This window comes from Diadema antillarum, unplaced genomic scaffold (genome assembly GCF_040938485.1).
Source record: "Diadema antillarum isolate AM-2024a unplaced genomic scaffold, OU_Dant_1.0 seq00000525_RagTag, whole genome shotgun sequence".
Classification (NCBI taxonomy): Eukaryota; Metazoa; Echinodermata; class Echinoidea; order Diadematoida; family Diadematidae; genus Diadema; species Diadema antillarum.
Genome location: NW_027271477.1, coordinates 482714 through 499959, shown reverse-complemented (window position 1 = coordinate 499959; position 17246 = coordinate 482714). Strand labels below are relative to the sequence as shown.

The 17246-nt window shown below is 37.7% G+C and overlaps 1 protein-coding gene across 1 annotated transcript; it reads left to right on the top strand.

The window, feature by feature from the left end:
* Positions 1-133: 133 nt before the first annotated feature.
* LOC139734417 (uncharacterized) lies at positions 134-10522 on the top strand. Its single transcript, XM_071645203.1, has 6 exons — positions 134-156; positions 5667-5817; positions 6048-6179; positions 6827-7034; positions 7763-7937; positions 9222-10522. Exons 1-6 carry the CDS (start codon positions 134-136, stop codon positions 9877-9879), a joined length of 1347 nt encoding a protein of 448 aa, XP_071501304.1. The 3' UTR covers positions 9880-10522.
* The last annotated feature ends 6724 nt before the right edge of the window (positions 10523-17246 follow it).

Below are 17246 nucleotides of genomic sequence, written 5' to 3'. Positions count from 1 at the left end.
TACGTCGGGCCGGCCGGGTGGGTGAGCGCTCGGATCGATCGCTATCGCGGCGGCGGGGACGACCGGTGCGGAGCGAGCTGGCGGCGCGCGATTTCACTGTGTCACGCCAAGCTACCTGCATCTGTAACCCAAGATGGCATCATCAACCGGGAAACAGTAAGTGAAGGGTGCTGTAATTCAGTATTACGTGTTCGTTTACAGTGTAATCTCATCTACACATACTTCGACTGTGTCAAGTCATTTTCTCCTGAAATTTTCTAGTGAATCGACTTCATTATCATCACAGAGTCAGAATTATACTATATAGTATATAGCGTAGTCCCAGAGGTAAGGTTTTTTGATGGTGCTACCACGGTGCTCCAGACGGCAGACAATTCGACAAAAGCACATACAACGACGTCCAGTGAGGTCATCTCATGCTAATAATAGGGAGCTTTAGATTTTAGACGCGCGGACGTTCAAAGGAAAAAAAAAATGATCTGAGCTTGCGCAGTAGCGCGCGTAAAGTCAATCTATTTTTAGCTTGCGTCGCCTGAGTTGTTTACTACGCGTACTGGGCTATTTTCACGTCCGCACAGTTTGCGACGTAGAGAGCTTCTTCATGCACTGATCATATGGGGGCGCGATTTTATTTTTTTATACGTTGCGTCCCAGCGTAATCTAAAGGTACTTTTCCACACGACGCAGGGAGAGGAGAACGTCCAGCGCAAGCGTCGGCTCAAACGTCCGCGCGTCAAAATCTAAAGCTCCCTAATGTCATGCGGGGGGGGGGGGGGGGGGGGGGTGTTTCACAAAGATTTAAGTTTGACTTAACTCATGCGTAAATCCCCAAACCCTGCGTAAATCCCTAAGTCCTGCGTAAATTTACGCAGGACTTTGAATCCTGTTTCACAAAGCTTAAGTCATGCGTAAGTCCCACCAAGTCCTGCGTAACTCTACGCATGGCCTGAAGCCATGCATAAAATCAGACTTAAATTCCAAAATGGGAATTTCAAAAGCATAATCAACTCCTAATATTCATTAATTTCTTCCACTTTATCTTATCCTGAGTGAGACGGCAGTATTTTTAACAAACTAGAGAATCACTAGTTTCGTAGAGGGTCTAGAGTGTCTACTCCTACACTATTCACTGAACAATGGTCCAAATTAAAAATAGTCATAAAAATAGATCCCTACCTACAAATGTACTGATATAGTTTGAACTATTAAGTTAAACCAAAATTTTAGCTCATAAAGAGCTATGTATATAATCTACATGTATCTGGACTTCGGAAATTAATTATATTTCTACCAATCCTTTCTTGCCTGTGTTATCTTCTTAGCTGCTTACCCATGAATATTAATGCATGCCTATCCATTATAAATATCATGCATTCAAAACAAATTAGAAAAACCTAACAAATTAGTTAGACCTATACTTGTTAGAAATATTATACCTCTTGTGTACAGGACGGGGCTGTGTGTATTTACACTAACTTGTTAGACCGATAAATTTGTCTCTTGTTCGGTAGCCTAATTGTATCTGTACAGTCTGTAATACGGTCGACTGCATTAGCGACTGCATAAATACAGTTAACAAGAGGCTACCCGACAAGAGGCAGATTTATTGGTCTACCTCTACACATGACTGCCAATGAAATTAGCCAAGTTTCCATTTCTACGGTACCCGTACCAGTTACAATTTAATGAATGCTTTTTTTTTTCCTGGAAGCAAAAAACAAAACAAAATAAGACATAACAACCCCCCCCCCCCCCCAGCATTTTGTGTCAGTTAGAGGAACGGTTAGCCAATAGACAGTCACCTCTGCCTCGCATCAAAGGCTACAGTAACGTATACTAAGAAAACGTTAGAGGTCTAGTAGTTTCTATGCCTAATCTTGATTGATGCAGTTCTCGAACACATTCCAAAATCTGAAAACGCATAAATTCATCAATTACTTCCCAATTCAACTCGGGGGCCCAGCAATTGGACTTTAAAATTCGACCAATTGATAGCCATTAGCCATGATTTATCATGGTTCTAACTAACCTTATACATGCAGTCTAGGGCAATCATGCACTTTGTTTTCTTCAAAATCATGAAGATGTGGCACTGCGCCCCTATCTTGATTAATAACACAGTGCACAGACTCTACACTAACTATTAGGCATAGCCCTGTTTAATTGATAGTCATACTAATATTATACTAGAACTGATAAGAGTTTATATGTAGACATAACTATACACAGCCCAGTTATTTGCACAGCGTATTAACAGCGTCTGGTCGGGCTAATGTAGACATTGTCTAATGACATGATATTAGTAATGAGCAGACTCTACAAATTACAATACAAGTACCAGTACAACACACACAGAGTTCATAATATTCAGTCCCTTCCTAACCTTCAATGAATCATCTCTTGCTCAAATTCAAGGACCTATATTTAAATGATTAAACAGATTAAGCTACACTCACTTCTAGCTAGTTGGAAAAGAAAACTTCTCTTCGTGTGCAACAAGAGGCTAGCCAGAATCCTCTTCTACCAAGGTCCACAGTTACCAATAATTGTGCAATGTGAATGGTTGTACAGAATGCAGAAATCATATCAGTGCCAGCTAGCTGCTGCGAGCTGCGCGAGCAACCCCATTCATCCTAACTTTCACACAGTCCAATATAAACATGTGGGACTGGATTAAAGAGGCCTCATGCACAAAACATCTCTTATATCAAAATAATCATCAAATGAGCGGCTATTCATGTGTAATATGAGTCAGTAAATGAGCACTGTGAATAACGAATGATACAGTAATGTCATATGAATCGTAGTTGCAGAAAATCAAAGCAATTTCCCTTCCAGAAATTACTCAAAAATCATCAGCAGACAACATTCGGCTAATTTGCATATTTTTGGCTCGTACATTACTATTGAAATCGAGTAAGTCAGTCTTAGCCTAAGATTGACTTTGTGAAACAGACTTAAAAAGTCGCACTTAGACTAAGATTGACTAGCGCTAAGTCTGACTTACTAAGTGCGACCTTTGTGAAACAGGCCCACGTGTGTAGCATAGATTCTGTACTGTAGCACTCAGTGTGACTGTGTGTAATATTTTATCAATGTTAAGTTATAAATACAATTTCTAAAATTAATTCAATTGTTTATCAATAAAATGACCAATCTACGACTCTCGAGTACAATCGTAATCAATGTAGTGACAACAATAGACATCAATTCTGCAACATGGGAATTACGTGCCGTATTACCAACATGCAACAATCTTGCATGCTATCTATGTTGTGCTGTGTTGTGTAGTGTACAAAGTAACATCTCCTACCGCACAGCTTTTTGTGTGGGAAAGGGGTAAAGCAAGGGCAAGCTGCTCACAATTCAACCATAACGCCATCCAAGATTTGACTGCCAGCTACATGTAGAAACCTAGTGCTTCCATGTCAAATTTTGGCAAGGGAGATCGACCCTTGGTGCGGCATGCATGTGTGTTAGAATACTATCTTTTCGTTGCTCAATTTGGGGAAATAAGTCATGAAAAATCATTGAAAGCAGGGTTACATTGTATTTTACTTCTTAGTTTTTTTGTTTTTTTTTAGATATCTTTATTTATGGGTAATTTTAAATCTTTTCCAAACAATCCTGAAATAGGGTCATGAAAAGGGTTAGCTTCAAAATAAAGGGGAAAAAATCTGAAATGGAAGTAGTGCAGCTTCTTGGTGTTCCCCCTATTCTCCCGAATGTACCAATGTACAATGCCAACTGTGCATGTTTTACTGCAGAGCATGCCAAGCTGGCCCTCTTTTACAAGGAGATTTCACCACAGGCACTGCATCTATGTCACACTGCCTTGCTTCCCTTCCAAAAACCTATACATAGGGGTAATTTTTCTGTCTTCCCTTCCAAAAGCAGCCCGGGGGTAATCTTGATGGCATCCCTTCGAAAGGGGGTCAAAGTCCTAACCAATTTCCATCCTTAAAGGGGACATCTGTAAGAATCTGGAAAAAGCATTTCATGTGTATATGATTGACCATCTGAGGGGCTGGAGTAACACTATGTAGAACACCATGTATCAGATGATTCTGCTTTTTAAGTACTCTGCTTCCTTCAAACTTGAAGGTTCTTGCAGAACTATTAATACAGTTGTAGTCAACATGTGTCACAGGATTGGAGTAGGACGTGTGCATTTGCTACTTGTTTGCAAGTGTGTTTGTATTAAAAAAAAAGCAACAACTGCCACTGATCTAGAAGCTGCAGGTGCTTCCTTTTGCCAAATGAAGATGACACTTGACAGGCTTTGACCAAAGAGTCTGACACAACATTGCAGGGAGAATACAAGTATTTCATGCTTTCACAGTTCTATTGAAGAAGGAGTTTTGGTGTTGCCGAGTTTTTCATGTCATATGAGGTACATATCCTTTTATGTGTACAGCTCGTGATGATCTGGTAGATTTTAATGATGAGCCATTTTCTCACAGTCACATGGAGCAAGTTGATAGTGGATATTGCAGAATTGGTTCTGCTTTCTATTTGTAGGTTGATACTGCTCACAACACCCTGCCTTGGTGGGCTGTCATACAGATGAACAGTGGATGGTGTTCTCATCACTGTTGAAGTGATGTTCTTTCAAATTCCTTAAGCATTGTCTATGCACTTGATGTGTTGTGGTAACCAGTACTGATACAGGGTGTATTTAACTTTATGAGAGAAACAGGGCAAGCAGAAATTAGTGTACTCTTTATACAACATGTATATTTTAGGGCACTCATATAAACATATTCCTTGCTTTTCATCATGAATCTTCTGCTGTAAATGAGAATGAATTGCAAGTACTAGAGTATTATTATAGCAATTCAGTCTTCTGTTTTGTTGACTTATAAAATTCACTTTTATGTTGACTATATAGAGCATGATGCACTATAGATGAGCAAAATTAAATCAATTTTTAGGCAAAAATATGAACTGTCCTCAAGAACTATAATACTGAACTGTAATGCTGTGGAATATAAAAGGGAAATGTGATTACATTTGATAAGTCCTGATACATTGGTACTGTGTTACAAAGACGTAAACATTATGTAAGAAATTGCACTAGACGACAACCCTGAAATGATAACCTATCAAGTGTAATACTGTAAAACTAAGTTGAAACCTCTGGATGATGAAGGATTTTGTTTGTTTGTTTGTTTGTTTTGTTTGAGTGTTGTTTGTTTTGTGTTTTTTTTTCATTGGGCCTATAGCAGTTAAATGTATTTTACTCATTTATGATTTTGGAGATGAGGAAGTTTCTGGACCATGTTTTAAAATTCAAATTAAAAATGTTTGCTGATTTAGAGTAGATTTAACTTTGCAAGAGTTTCCACACCATGAGATACTGTACAGTTACAGCATTTTGAATAAAAAAATATTAAAAAAAACACTGTGCTGATTCAAAATAGATTTAACTTTGAGAGAGTTTCTACACCATGAAATATTGTATAGTTACAGCATGATAGAAATCTGAAGCTCAAGAGAAACACCACATGTATGTCAATAGTAATTCCCAAGTTACATTATCCATTGTTGTGTTGAAAGTAGTCTTCATAAGAAATAATAGAAGTGATTCTCACATGGGAGATATTGTTTGCCTTAGTTAATATAGTTTGTGTGTTTTTGTGTTGTTGTTTTTTCATTATTTATAGGTATGGACTGATTACTAAGTCCAAGAAACCTGCTCCTTTGAGACAGAAAGCCTCAGTCTTCAATGAGTCAAGTGATGAGGAGGAGAATGTCACTTCCCTTGACATGCAGAAGAGAAGACAAGCAGCCATGCAAACAAAGATAAAAAAACAGGTAGGAAATAAAACAACAAATGTCATACTTTAGCTGTGTAATTGCACTGTCCAAGCTACCATCATTGAAATGTATGATAGCATCTTGTGTGTTATTATTTTTGGTACTATACATTTGAAAGTAAAGTTAGCAATGATAATCACAAGATATTGATATTTGTATTTTTTTTATTATGCCTCAACATTCAAGTTTAGTTTTTGTTTGTTTGTTTGTCTGTTTGTTTCTTATAGACTCAACTTGAGATCCAGCGAGCCTTGGAAGCAGACCCAACTGTCTATGAGTATGACAGTATCTATGATGACATGGAACGCAAGAAGGAAGAACAGGTTCAAGCAGCGAAAAAGAAGATCAGTGGCTCTCAGGTTTGTTTGCTTTTGTTTTTATTATTATTATTATCATTACCGGTATTAAAGGTTGAGGTTAAAAGGCAGAATAATTTTGTGTAAGTAGATATTTATATTCACAGCTCGACAGTAATGTACATTAGATTAACAGAGACTAAGGAGTGGCTGTTCTACTATCCACTTTTACTTATGTGTACATGAATAGGGAAAAGATTACAGTGAGAGAAGTTATTCCTTACATAACACACAGTTGTGCTGCATACTTTCGATGTTGGTAAAGCTTCATGAAGACCTCTTTCTCAATGTCAGAAATGTACATGGGGGGGGGGGGCTACTAATAAACAGTGTAGTGTTTGCTTGCCTCTTTTCAAGGACTCTGAACCCTAATCAGGCCGAGCTTTATTGGCTATCTATGCTAAAACTGGAAGGGGGCATGTAATGATTGTTTTCTTTCTTTTTTTTTCATATGAGTAGCATTTCTCTGCCTGACCTATTCTGGTTTGTGAATTAGTGCAGGATGTCTCTGAAATGTGCACTTACAATGTAACTGAAAATATTTGCACTCTGTAAATGCCTTTGCTTATAGTCATGATTACATTGTATGTAAGATAGCTTCTTCAAGAGTGAGCATGGAGTGTTCAGAGATCAATCTTTTTGATATGCAGCCCAAATACATTGAAGGCTTGCTGAAGGCAGCAGCACAAAGGAAGAAGGAGCAAGAACGACGCAAAGAGAGAAAGATTCAACAAGAAAGAGAAAAGGAAGGAGAGATGTATGGAGACAAAGAGGCTTTTGTGACATCTGCCTACAAGAAGAAAATGCAGGAACTTGCAGAGGAGGAAGAAAGGGAAAGGAGAGAAGCAGAGGAAGAAGGTCAGAAAATGATTCATGCAGAACTTCCAGTATACTAAGCATTGCACTCCCAGTATAACAAAGTCCTGAGAACCAGCACTTTTCCGTACTTGTATCAAAATGTAATCAAAGCCGACCAATAAAGAGTATAAAGAAATACAGGTGGTAATTTTGAGACCTGAATTTACGTGGTTGTAGCAAGAATTTCATTATAACTGTGTTCATTATAATGGAAGTACACTGTTAATGTATTTGAATAATTTCAAAAAAAATCTTATGATGTACAATTGTCTCAGTCAGTTGGTACAAATGATGTGATTGTTCACTTGGTTGGTACGCATGTACAGTAAACTTCACATGAGTTGAAGTCCTTAGAACTGAAGAAAGTAAACTCGGGCAATATTCGAATATTGAGAGGGTTGAAGATTTTACAACACATATTTTATTATTGAATTCTATTTTTACTTGCTCACATCATGTTTAATATGTTCATATGTGTGTATCGACAGCTGTTTTGTAAAAGGTATACTTCTGTTGTGTGTTGCTGTTAGGTAAACATGGGTGTTGTCCACTCATTTTTCACTGAGTTAACTGAAGATTGATGGAACAGTACATGGAACCTTTCCAACTGATGTACATTTTTTTGTGATTTACAGTGTGATTTTCAGTGTAACAGCACACTATATTGTTATAGCAATAGCAGATCTCATATTTACATTACATTTTGTTCTCATATTTTGTTGGAGCAGCTGCTAATGATGTAACGAAGCAGAAAGACTTGTCAGGATTCTATCGCCACCTTCTTTCCCAGACAACGGGAGAGAAAGAGCTCAAGGAAGAGAAAGAGGATGGTAAAGACTTGAGGAGGATGAAGACAAAGGAGGAGATGACAGAGCATCATTCTGGCCTCCACACAAGAAATAGGTATTAACAATTTTTGTCACTGATGAAGCCTGAAATGGCTCCTGTATTTTATATAACCAAAACTTGGTGGAAGAGAGTATCCTCGATCAGTGATTTCTTCTGTGATTCTTCTGTGGAGATCAATTAAATCAGGTTGAAAAGTGATAATTTAACTTTTAAATGTTTTAAACTGGGTGCACTATTAAATAGACTTTTCAAACCTGTTACTAATTGCAGTGTGAGAATGAAAATTGGTTGGTGTAATCAGGGCCGGCGGAGCGTTTTCTAAAGGGGGGGGGGGGGGGGGGCACTTCCACATTTTCATGACCTAACAAGCAAAAAAAAAAAAAAAAAAAGGGTCTTCGGTAAAATGTTTATCTTTCTCCTTCCACTTCCGGGTTTCTTCAGCTGACAAGCAAAAAAAAAAAAAATGGGTCTTCAGCGCAAAAACATAACCTTTCCGCGCTCACTCTTCAAGATCTCTATCTATTTCTTTTTAGTGCCACTTACGTACTTCTGGGTTAAAAAAAAGTGTGGGGGGGGCCCCAAAGTGATTACACCTCTTGTATTCCTTTGTATGGTGCACAAAGCCCCCCCACGGTTCCGCCGGCCATGGTAAAAGCAAACAAAATTGTGAAGGTGGAGGTTTTTAAAAGGATTTTTTGTGTCTTTGATGACGATGATGAGTCACAGTATTATAGCCCATATATCAGTCTTAAAAGAATTCAAAGGTGCAGACTCCTCCAAGAGAGTTAGCAATTGAATGCCTGGTGAAAAGATGTCAGTCTTGAGTGAGGCTTTGAAGTGCTCCAGTTTGTCAATTTCACAGGGAAATGACAGGAGTTCCTCTGATAGGGTTATGTATTCATTTTCATGTCCAATGTTCTTCTTTTATACTTAAAAATAATTCAACCCATAGATTCATATGCAATACTCTCCTAATTACTTTTAAAAAAATCATTGTTGCACAGCACATGACATCAGCTCTTCCACATTACTCTTTTGTCGACCTATTGTATAACGGGGACAAAAAAATTCAGTGTACTTGCTGTGTATAACCATAGGTCTCACCGTAGTTTAATTTTAGAACAGCACTGAGAAGATTACATGACACATGCATACTGTATACACTGAATGTAACTCTCAATTTCTTATTCACTTCATTTATCATGTCAGCTGTATTAAACAGGGTTATAAATGTTTTACATTAAAAAAACAAGAGAAAAATGGTACCTTTGTGAAAGCAAGGCAAGCAGCTAAATCCAACTCTCATCTGTACTGCTCTCTTTGATTTTTTATCCCAAGACAAAGCTCAGATGGAAAACAGAGTCACAGAGACGGAGACAGCTTCCAACACAGAAGATCCTCCAATATGGATAGAAAAGATGACCGTCTATCCAAGTATGAGGGTCATCGACATGAGAGGCCGAGTGACAGACATGGCCACAGCAGCAGAAGAGATGACGGACATGAGAGCAGAAGGGGTGACAGACATGAGAGCAGAAGGGGTGATACTGGACAGAAGTATGACAAGTATGGAGACAGGAGAGACGGAGAGAGAAGCACTGATCAGGAAGAGAAATCTGAAGAAGAAAGAGTCAGAAGTGATAGAAAAGAAATTAGGGTAGGTGATGTTAAGATCAAGGAAGAAGCCAGTGAAGAAAAGACAGAAAAGGTTGAAGCAGATGATGATGATGCAGCTGTCAACGAGGATGCTGACAGCGACTTTGAGGTCGATTCTGAAAGTAGTGAAGATGAGAGGAAGAAAGAAGAGAGACTGACTGCCAAGGATGAGGAAGAGAAGGAGAGAGCCAAACAAAAAAGAGAGGAAGAGGACAAGAAAGCAGCAAAATTTATGAAGAGAGCAGGAACAGAGACAGTAATGTCTGCTAGAGAGAGATACCTAGCAAGAAAGGCTGCTAGAGATACAAGTAAACCTCACATAACACATGAAGATGACTGAGGCAAGTTCACTCTGCTAGAGATGCAAGTAAACCTCACATAACACATGAAGATGACTGAGGCATGTTCACTTTACGCAGCAGAGCTTGATCTGCTTCTAACACAATCTTGTGTTCGTGTCGTTATACATGTACACCTGGGCTCTCTCCCCCTGATCTCTTACACGTGTAAGATAACAAACAGAGTGGCTTTGGGCTGCACTGAATGCCGACTAGCTATTGCATTGAAAACTTTTAACTGGGATAGGATTAGGGTTTTAATATCAAACATGTAGAATAATTTCGATCATAGCACATAACTTTTATACCAGAAGAGCCCTTCCCATTAACGCCACATTCAGCACTGTGGGAAGGTGAAATGTAGCATGATGATCAATTGTACCCTTGCAATTGTATTTTCCCACAAGCTGCATGTGATTTCAGTCTGGCTCAGAAGAGCGATGGATATTGCTGTTGCCCGATATGTCAATAACTGTTAGTTGATTATGAAAAAGTATGTAGCAACCCCGATGGGGTAAGCTCTGAGATTGTGGACTTTCAGCACAACTTTCTTGCTAATACACCTGTACATGTATTTTGCTTTTTTTTGTCACTACCAAAATGAAATTGTGTTACTACAACATCATTTCACACATTTTTTATGCATACGTGTACATTTTAGAGCAATACTTGACAGTTCTGCTGGCATACAACAGCAAGAACTATGTTTTGGCTGTAACGCACAAAGTGCTATGTGTAAGCTAGCTTTTATCAAGTTGCTCAAATAATTGTGTACATGTGTAAGGATATTGTAAGTCAGATTGTAAAATGTTACACTGATTGAATTGAATGATTCAGCATTCAAGTCACTTGTGCTAGTCTTTGATGTCAGGTTCAAGTAAAATATGTGACCCGCTACAACAAAAAGGTCCTAAAGTCGCGCACGGTCGAAGCCGTGAAAATCGAGTTTGAAGTCAGAGCATCATAATTGGTCAAAACTTACGATTTTCTGATTTTGACATATTATTGGAGTCTGACATGTCTTCTATCGTCTGTCAAAATTTTGAGGCAAAATGATGAAAGGAAAGACCAAAAAATAGCGTTTTTCTGGGCCATGTTTTTGGCGTTTCAACCAAGCAGAAACCGGTTCGAAAATTTGGATTGAGCGCCACAGATAGGCTCCGCCCCTAACAACGACCGGAGTGATCTCATTGGTCAGTTTGCTGCTTGCCGCTAACCGAAGCGTGAAGCTCGCACACTGCCAAGTCGACTGGTGCGTGCGGGCGGGGTGCGCTATGCCCAGCCGCTTCTCCTGGCATCCTGGTCACCGACTGATTGGTCGGTGAGGAGACCGCCGACGCTGTGCTTGAATGAGCATTTCGGGGGTTGCTAGGGTTTACCTTCTATTGTCCGGAGGTGAAAACTGACTTGCGTGTCCCTTGATTGCGATTGCGTCGCAAGGAAAACTTTTAGGGCGCTTTTCTCAAAACAGTGATTTCCCATACGTCTCGACATGCTCTCTTTAAAACATCGATATCTCCGCAGCCGATGATTTTCATAAGATGTGTTATATATCAATTTAAAGCAGAAAGATTAGGGAATTTTGTCATGCAATTTTCAAATAATCGACCTCACCCGACTTTAGGATCATTTTGTTGTAGCGGGTCACATATAACAACGCCTGTTTTCATACTGGTTCCAAGGACTGTATTGCATATTCACAGGTGATGTTAATTATTTCTGACCTTACAAATTGTACTTGGTTTTGTCCAAAGCCCTAAAAGTTTAAACAGTTGTATTTTGAGTAAACCGATGGATCCCAGGAATCCTGTCTTACTGCCAGAAATCTACAAGTGTTAGAGTCTGGCTAATTGTATACCCACTGGCTAGTCTTTATCAACAGTCTAGCATCACCACTGAAAAATAGATAATGTACCTTTGTATTGAAACATTGAAGATACCTGAAGTTCTACCAGTAAAAATACAGTCAACCTTAAGTTGACCTTGCATAAGTCAAATAATTGCCTAAGTCGAAGGTCTTTTCAAGTCCTCCATTCTATCGATTTTAATCCCTCATAAGTCAATTTTTCTGTAAGGCAAAACTATTTCTTCAGTCCAAATAGATTCAACTTAAGCAAGGTTGACTGTATGATTGTTTCTAAATTTGTGGATTATGTAAGATATGTATGATACAGAAGCATCCATTTGAAAACATGACATCAGCTTGTTCATTATAATTATGTTGTCATTACACAGGAAATTGGCACAATGTAATACAATGTACACATACAATTGTACAGCTGTACAATGTACTTGTACGTGTATTTGTGAGTGTGTTCCAAGTGTATGGATAGGAGAGTCAGGATATAATGAGGAAAGTCAGTCAGACCCGATTACTGTAAAAGTGGTTATTTTCGCGCGACTAATTTTTCGCTCTTGGCCGGGCAAGAGGAGTTTCACATGTTTTTATTTCCGCGGAATCGAGACACCAAGTACAGGTACATATGGCAAGCAAAAACATTCGCGCGCTTTTATTTTGGCGCTCTGGTTGCGCGAAATGCGCGAAAATTTCAACTCCGCGAAAATTTCCACTTTTACAGTACCTTGTACATTTCATAAGGTGATTCCCCTGTGAAATTACATTTCCAGATACAATACAGTGTGCTTCTTTGTTGCTGATGTAAAAGTTTGTGTTTGAGTGTGCAGACTTGACTGCTACTTCAAATTTGGTGGATCCTAGTGATCATTAAAGCTTGGGCAGCTTTTTAAATGACAGGAATTGAACCAATATTATAGTAAACATAAAGTCGCTGGAGTGACAAGACCTTCTATCAATAATTTTGGTGAAAAAAATGACTTTCTTTGATTAAGGGCCAGATAATCAGTTCAGTGATGTCTTGTCCAAATCCTAGCTGTCTTACCCCCCAAAATGATGGCACGTCAAATGAAAGGCTATCCAATTTTGTAGATAAGAGGTCTCATCGCTTCACAGATTCCTTGTACATTGTGTACATGTATAATCGTCAAGCTAGCAAGCCAAGAGAGAAAAAGACTCACGAACACACACCAGAAATGTATAGCAGAAATTAATTTTCCCACTTTATTTCACTGAATAAGCACCCTCTTTGCAGTGTTTCTGTAACAAGGCTTAAAAACCCACATCTCATTCCTCTCACATTGTGAGAAGTCAATGAACCAATGAGGATTTTTTTTTATTTTATAAACGCCAACAAATCAGCACATGCAAGAAGATTTACATAGCAAATGTGACAGTTGGGCCATTGAGAGGTTATATGAGAGTCCTAATATGGGAAGCTGTATAGGACATACCAGTAAATTTCTTGTGATATATTCTATAGAGGACTGTAACTAATCTCATAAAACATTCTTCTTTCCTGATTCAGACAAAGATATCTCAAGGACATTGTCCACAGATTTTAGTCGATGAAATCTCTTGCTTATAAAGGTTTATTTTAAAGAAAGAAACAGAAATTCCATGCCTTAGAAATAGAAATTTCATGCCTTTTTGAGTACTGTGGCAAGGAAATGATGAAATTCCATTCCAGTGTCTACCAAAAACCATGGTAGATGACACACAAACAAACATTCTATCTCTTGTATCTGATATATCTGACTCATATTTCCAGAGACTTGTGCTGTATTCATTCCTCTTGCAAGGATGATCACCTTACTTACAAACAGTAAATGATAAATCAAGTACATGTACAGGGAAACTTTGTAGTGAGCTGCTTAGGACCCCTGAAATTTCCTCAATTTATGAAGTATCTAATTACATCAAGGATAAATCAAATAATATGGAAGGAATGATACCTGTAAAATTTCCTCATTATATGGAGTATCTCATTATATCAAGGATAAATCAAATAATATGGAAGGAATGATACCTATAAAATGACCTCATTATAAGGAATATCTCATTAGATCAAGGATAAATCAAATAATATGGAAGGAATGATACCAATAAAATGACCTCGTTATATCAGGTATCATGCTATATTTGAACTCATTACAAAAAGGTTCCACTGTGTGATATCTCTTGCCATACAAGCAGACAACTCACAATCACATAACAAATTACAGTCTGATAATACAAGTATTATATACATATTACAACAAAAGTTATCTCCAGTGAAAAGTTTGCATCATAAAATTACAGGTTTTCATGGAAATAAAATGAGATGAAAAGGAAATATATGTACCTTCTTTATCAGAAATGAATTAAATCTATGTCAAGGATTCAATAATGCTATTTTTACATAGTGAAGAATGATTAACACAGGGTTTTTGTTTAAAACACATGCAAAGAGATGGCTAAGAAATACAAATATTTTTAATCATTATAGCGAGCAGAATTTTTCAGATACAGTATGTGTTCAAACACCTTATTTTGGCTTTGTCATGTTAGGCGTGACATTTGCAAGTATTGAATGGACACTATGTTGAATTACCTTGCCCTCCACCCCCCCCCCCCCCATGACTCATTAAGTATTATGTAAATAGACTACAATGAAATTATTTTATAAAATTGCACTTTGTACTGAAACAGTTCCTTTCACAGTCACAAAGTGATGGTTTGAGGGTTTGCTTTTTTTTTCAAAACAAGTCTTACATAATTCAAAATGTACATGCCACAATTTCACATTTTAAGTCTCCAACAAGTACTCTTTGGTGTAGCTGTCAACGCTCAATATATGGAAATGCCTAAAGTTGAATATCGATGCCAAAACACAAGATGAAAAGTCACATGTAGCAGTCGATATGTAGTAAATACATTTTGCTTTGCTGCTAGAGGCTGATTGTGTCCAGCTATCTCTCCTATCCTGCTCATTTGACCGTTAGACACAGAATTCCTCCAAATGTTGCACAGATCTTCACTGCATTGATTTTATGATAGCACTCAATGATACAGTATTTTCATATGGCTCCTGTTATAAAATAATGACATGCCATCATGCATTGACATATCACTTTGTATGTGCATCATGTATGAATGAAACAATATACAAATGATGCACAGGACAGAGAGGATTGGTGAGAATTGCACGCACGAGTTTAACTTTGTTAAACGAGAACATCAAATTCTCACTGATCCATGAAATAGCCCTGTGCATCATTTGTGTTATAAAATGGGCCCGTAAATTCATGAAATACAACCATTTTCCGCATCATGCGTCCGGCACACCCACTACACTATACAAGACTTGAGCCATGCGTTCAGATTTTATCAGACACATGGCTCAGTGTGGATCAGTAAAAATCAATGCATAACAATTGACCAATCAGATTGCAGAGATTTTAAAGCCTATTTCATTACACATGCTAATCCAGCCTTCAATTCTTCTTGAAGCAGTCATGTGATCCATCAATCCAATCTGGTATTCCTCTCAATCCATAGATACTGTTCCTCTTTTCTTCACAGTATCTGAAGAGTTTGTTTGCAAAAACCGATAAGTCCATATTTGTCAAATGGAGATATTTGCAATTAAAGGTGAAGAAAAATAAAGAGAATAAAGAAAATTTTTGCTTCTTTTGACCATAACTTCAAAAATATACCTGTATATGTAGTGACCAATATATCATTTAAAAGGTATTATTTTGTACTTTATGACAGAGACCGTACTTCAAAATCTTCAAAAATGGACTTATCGGTTTTTGCAAACAAACTCTTCATCTCTACCTGTAAGTATGCACATGGCAATGACACTATATGAAAGGTATGCAGACAATTTGGATTGAACCTTCTACCCCCTTAGTGGAATAAATTGTGCTTCCTACATGATCCATTCAGTCACATGACTAAAATAATTTTCATGTTAATACACGTATTTGTTATCCTGTAACCATGGATCCATGCGTACAAGAGAAGCTGTCATTCTAACAACATCCAAGTCATTCCCCATCCAAAGTATCTGCAAAAGAAGGCAAAATCCTTTCATTATCAAATACTGTTATTACGCAATAAATTACAACCTTTGACCCTTTTCCTCAAAGACCCCAAGATGAACAAACATGATACGGTGTACTCTGCTCTTTCTACACTTTCTAAACTCTTTATACCTTTTCTATATTTTCCACACTGGATTCTGTGGATCAACCTGTGACGAGAACACTCACCTGGGTGTGAGATTAGATAGCCACTATTTCATCTTATAGCACTTGGAGCTTTCTTCTCCTGCCACCTCTATAGCACTTTGGCACAGGTTATTACAAATCAATCAATATTCACAAGATTAATTAGCAGAACAGTGATGATATAACACAACTCATTTTCACAGACTAACACTCAACCCAAGCACAAAAGACACATACATTTCAGAAGAGGGGCCTCGGGCAATTCAGTGATTTTTCTTTTCTTTTTCTCTTTTTACTTGAACTACTGTAAAAGTGGATATTTCACGTGACTAATTTTGTGCCCTCAGCTGTGTAAGATGAGTTTCGCGTGTTTTTAATTCTGCGGAATCAAGACATCAACCACTGGAACATATGGCAAGCAAAAATATTTGCATACTTCTAATTTCGCGCTAGTTTCTAATTGCGCAAAATGCAAGAAAATTTCAACACCGCAGAAATTTCCACTTTTACAGTAAATGGTAAGTTCATCAATAATGCTTCGCATTTATATGGAGTGTACACATGAAGATAGCTCAAACCTGTTGATGGCTCGTGCAAATAGACATGAATTAGGTCAGCAGATATGGCCTGAAACACAACATTCCACATGACAGTAAAATGTTTAATATATTACTACATATAAATTATTTACAAATATACACATACAATTCAAGACCCATGTTTAACGCAGGATACATACTCTAACACATGAATAGGGCATTAAGAGAACACTTCGGGGTAACCAAAATGAGTGCAACTGAATTACAACATTTGTTTCATGTGATCTTTAAGTAAGCAAGGAATGTTTGTAAGCAAGCAACCATGTCACAACACAGTACAGCTTTGAGTTCCCTCTGAAGAAGACATCTTTCTACTCAGTCTGTCAATAGATTGATAAATTGGTATGGATTCTACTTTATCATATTTGCTTCACATTATTTTTATCTAAAAAAAAAAAAAAAAAAAAAAAAAAAAAACTGTCGTATCAGAATGGTTCATTCCAAAGGCTGACACAGCAGAGTATAAGCTAACTGAGTCTATACCACTGATTTTTTGGTAATACAGAACATACTTATTCTGTGTTTATAATATTGCTTAATTTGAATATTTTTCTTGAAAAAATCCCTACAGAAACAAAACATACAAGTACATGGGCACCAGAGATATGTATTTCTGAGAAACTCCTTTACTGTATGCCCCATTTATTTTGTGAGTCTAATTTTTTGTGAATGAGGACTTCCAGACAATTTAGAAAGTG

Bases quoted from the DNA above. Each gene is read 5' to 3' on its own strand.
- LOC139734417 (XM_071645203.1), top strand. From the start codon at position 134: ATGGCATCATCAACCGGGAAACA. The intron at 157-5,666 runs GTAAGTGAAGGG...CATTATTTATAG, and splicing joins GCATCATCAACCGGGAAACA to GTATGGACTGATTACTAAGT. The intron at 6,180-6,826 runs GTTTGTTTGCTT...TTTGATATGCAG, and splicing joins AGAAGATCAGTGGCTCTCAG to CCCAAATACATTGAAGGCTT.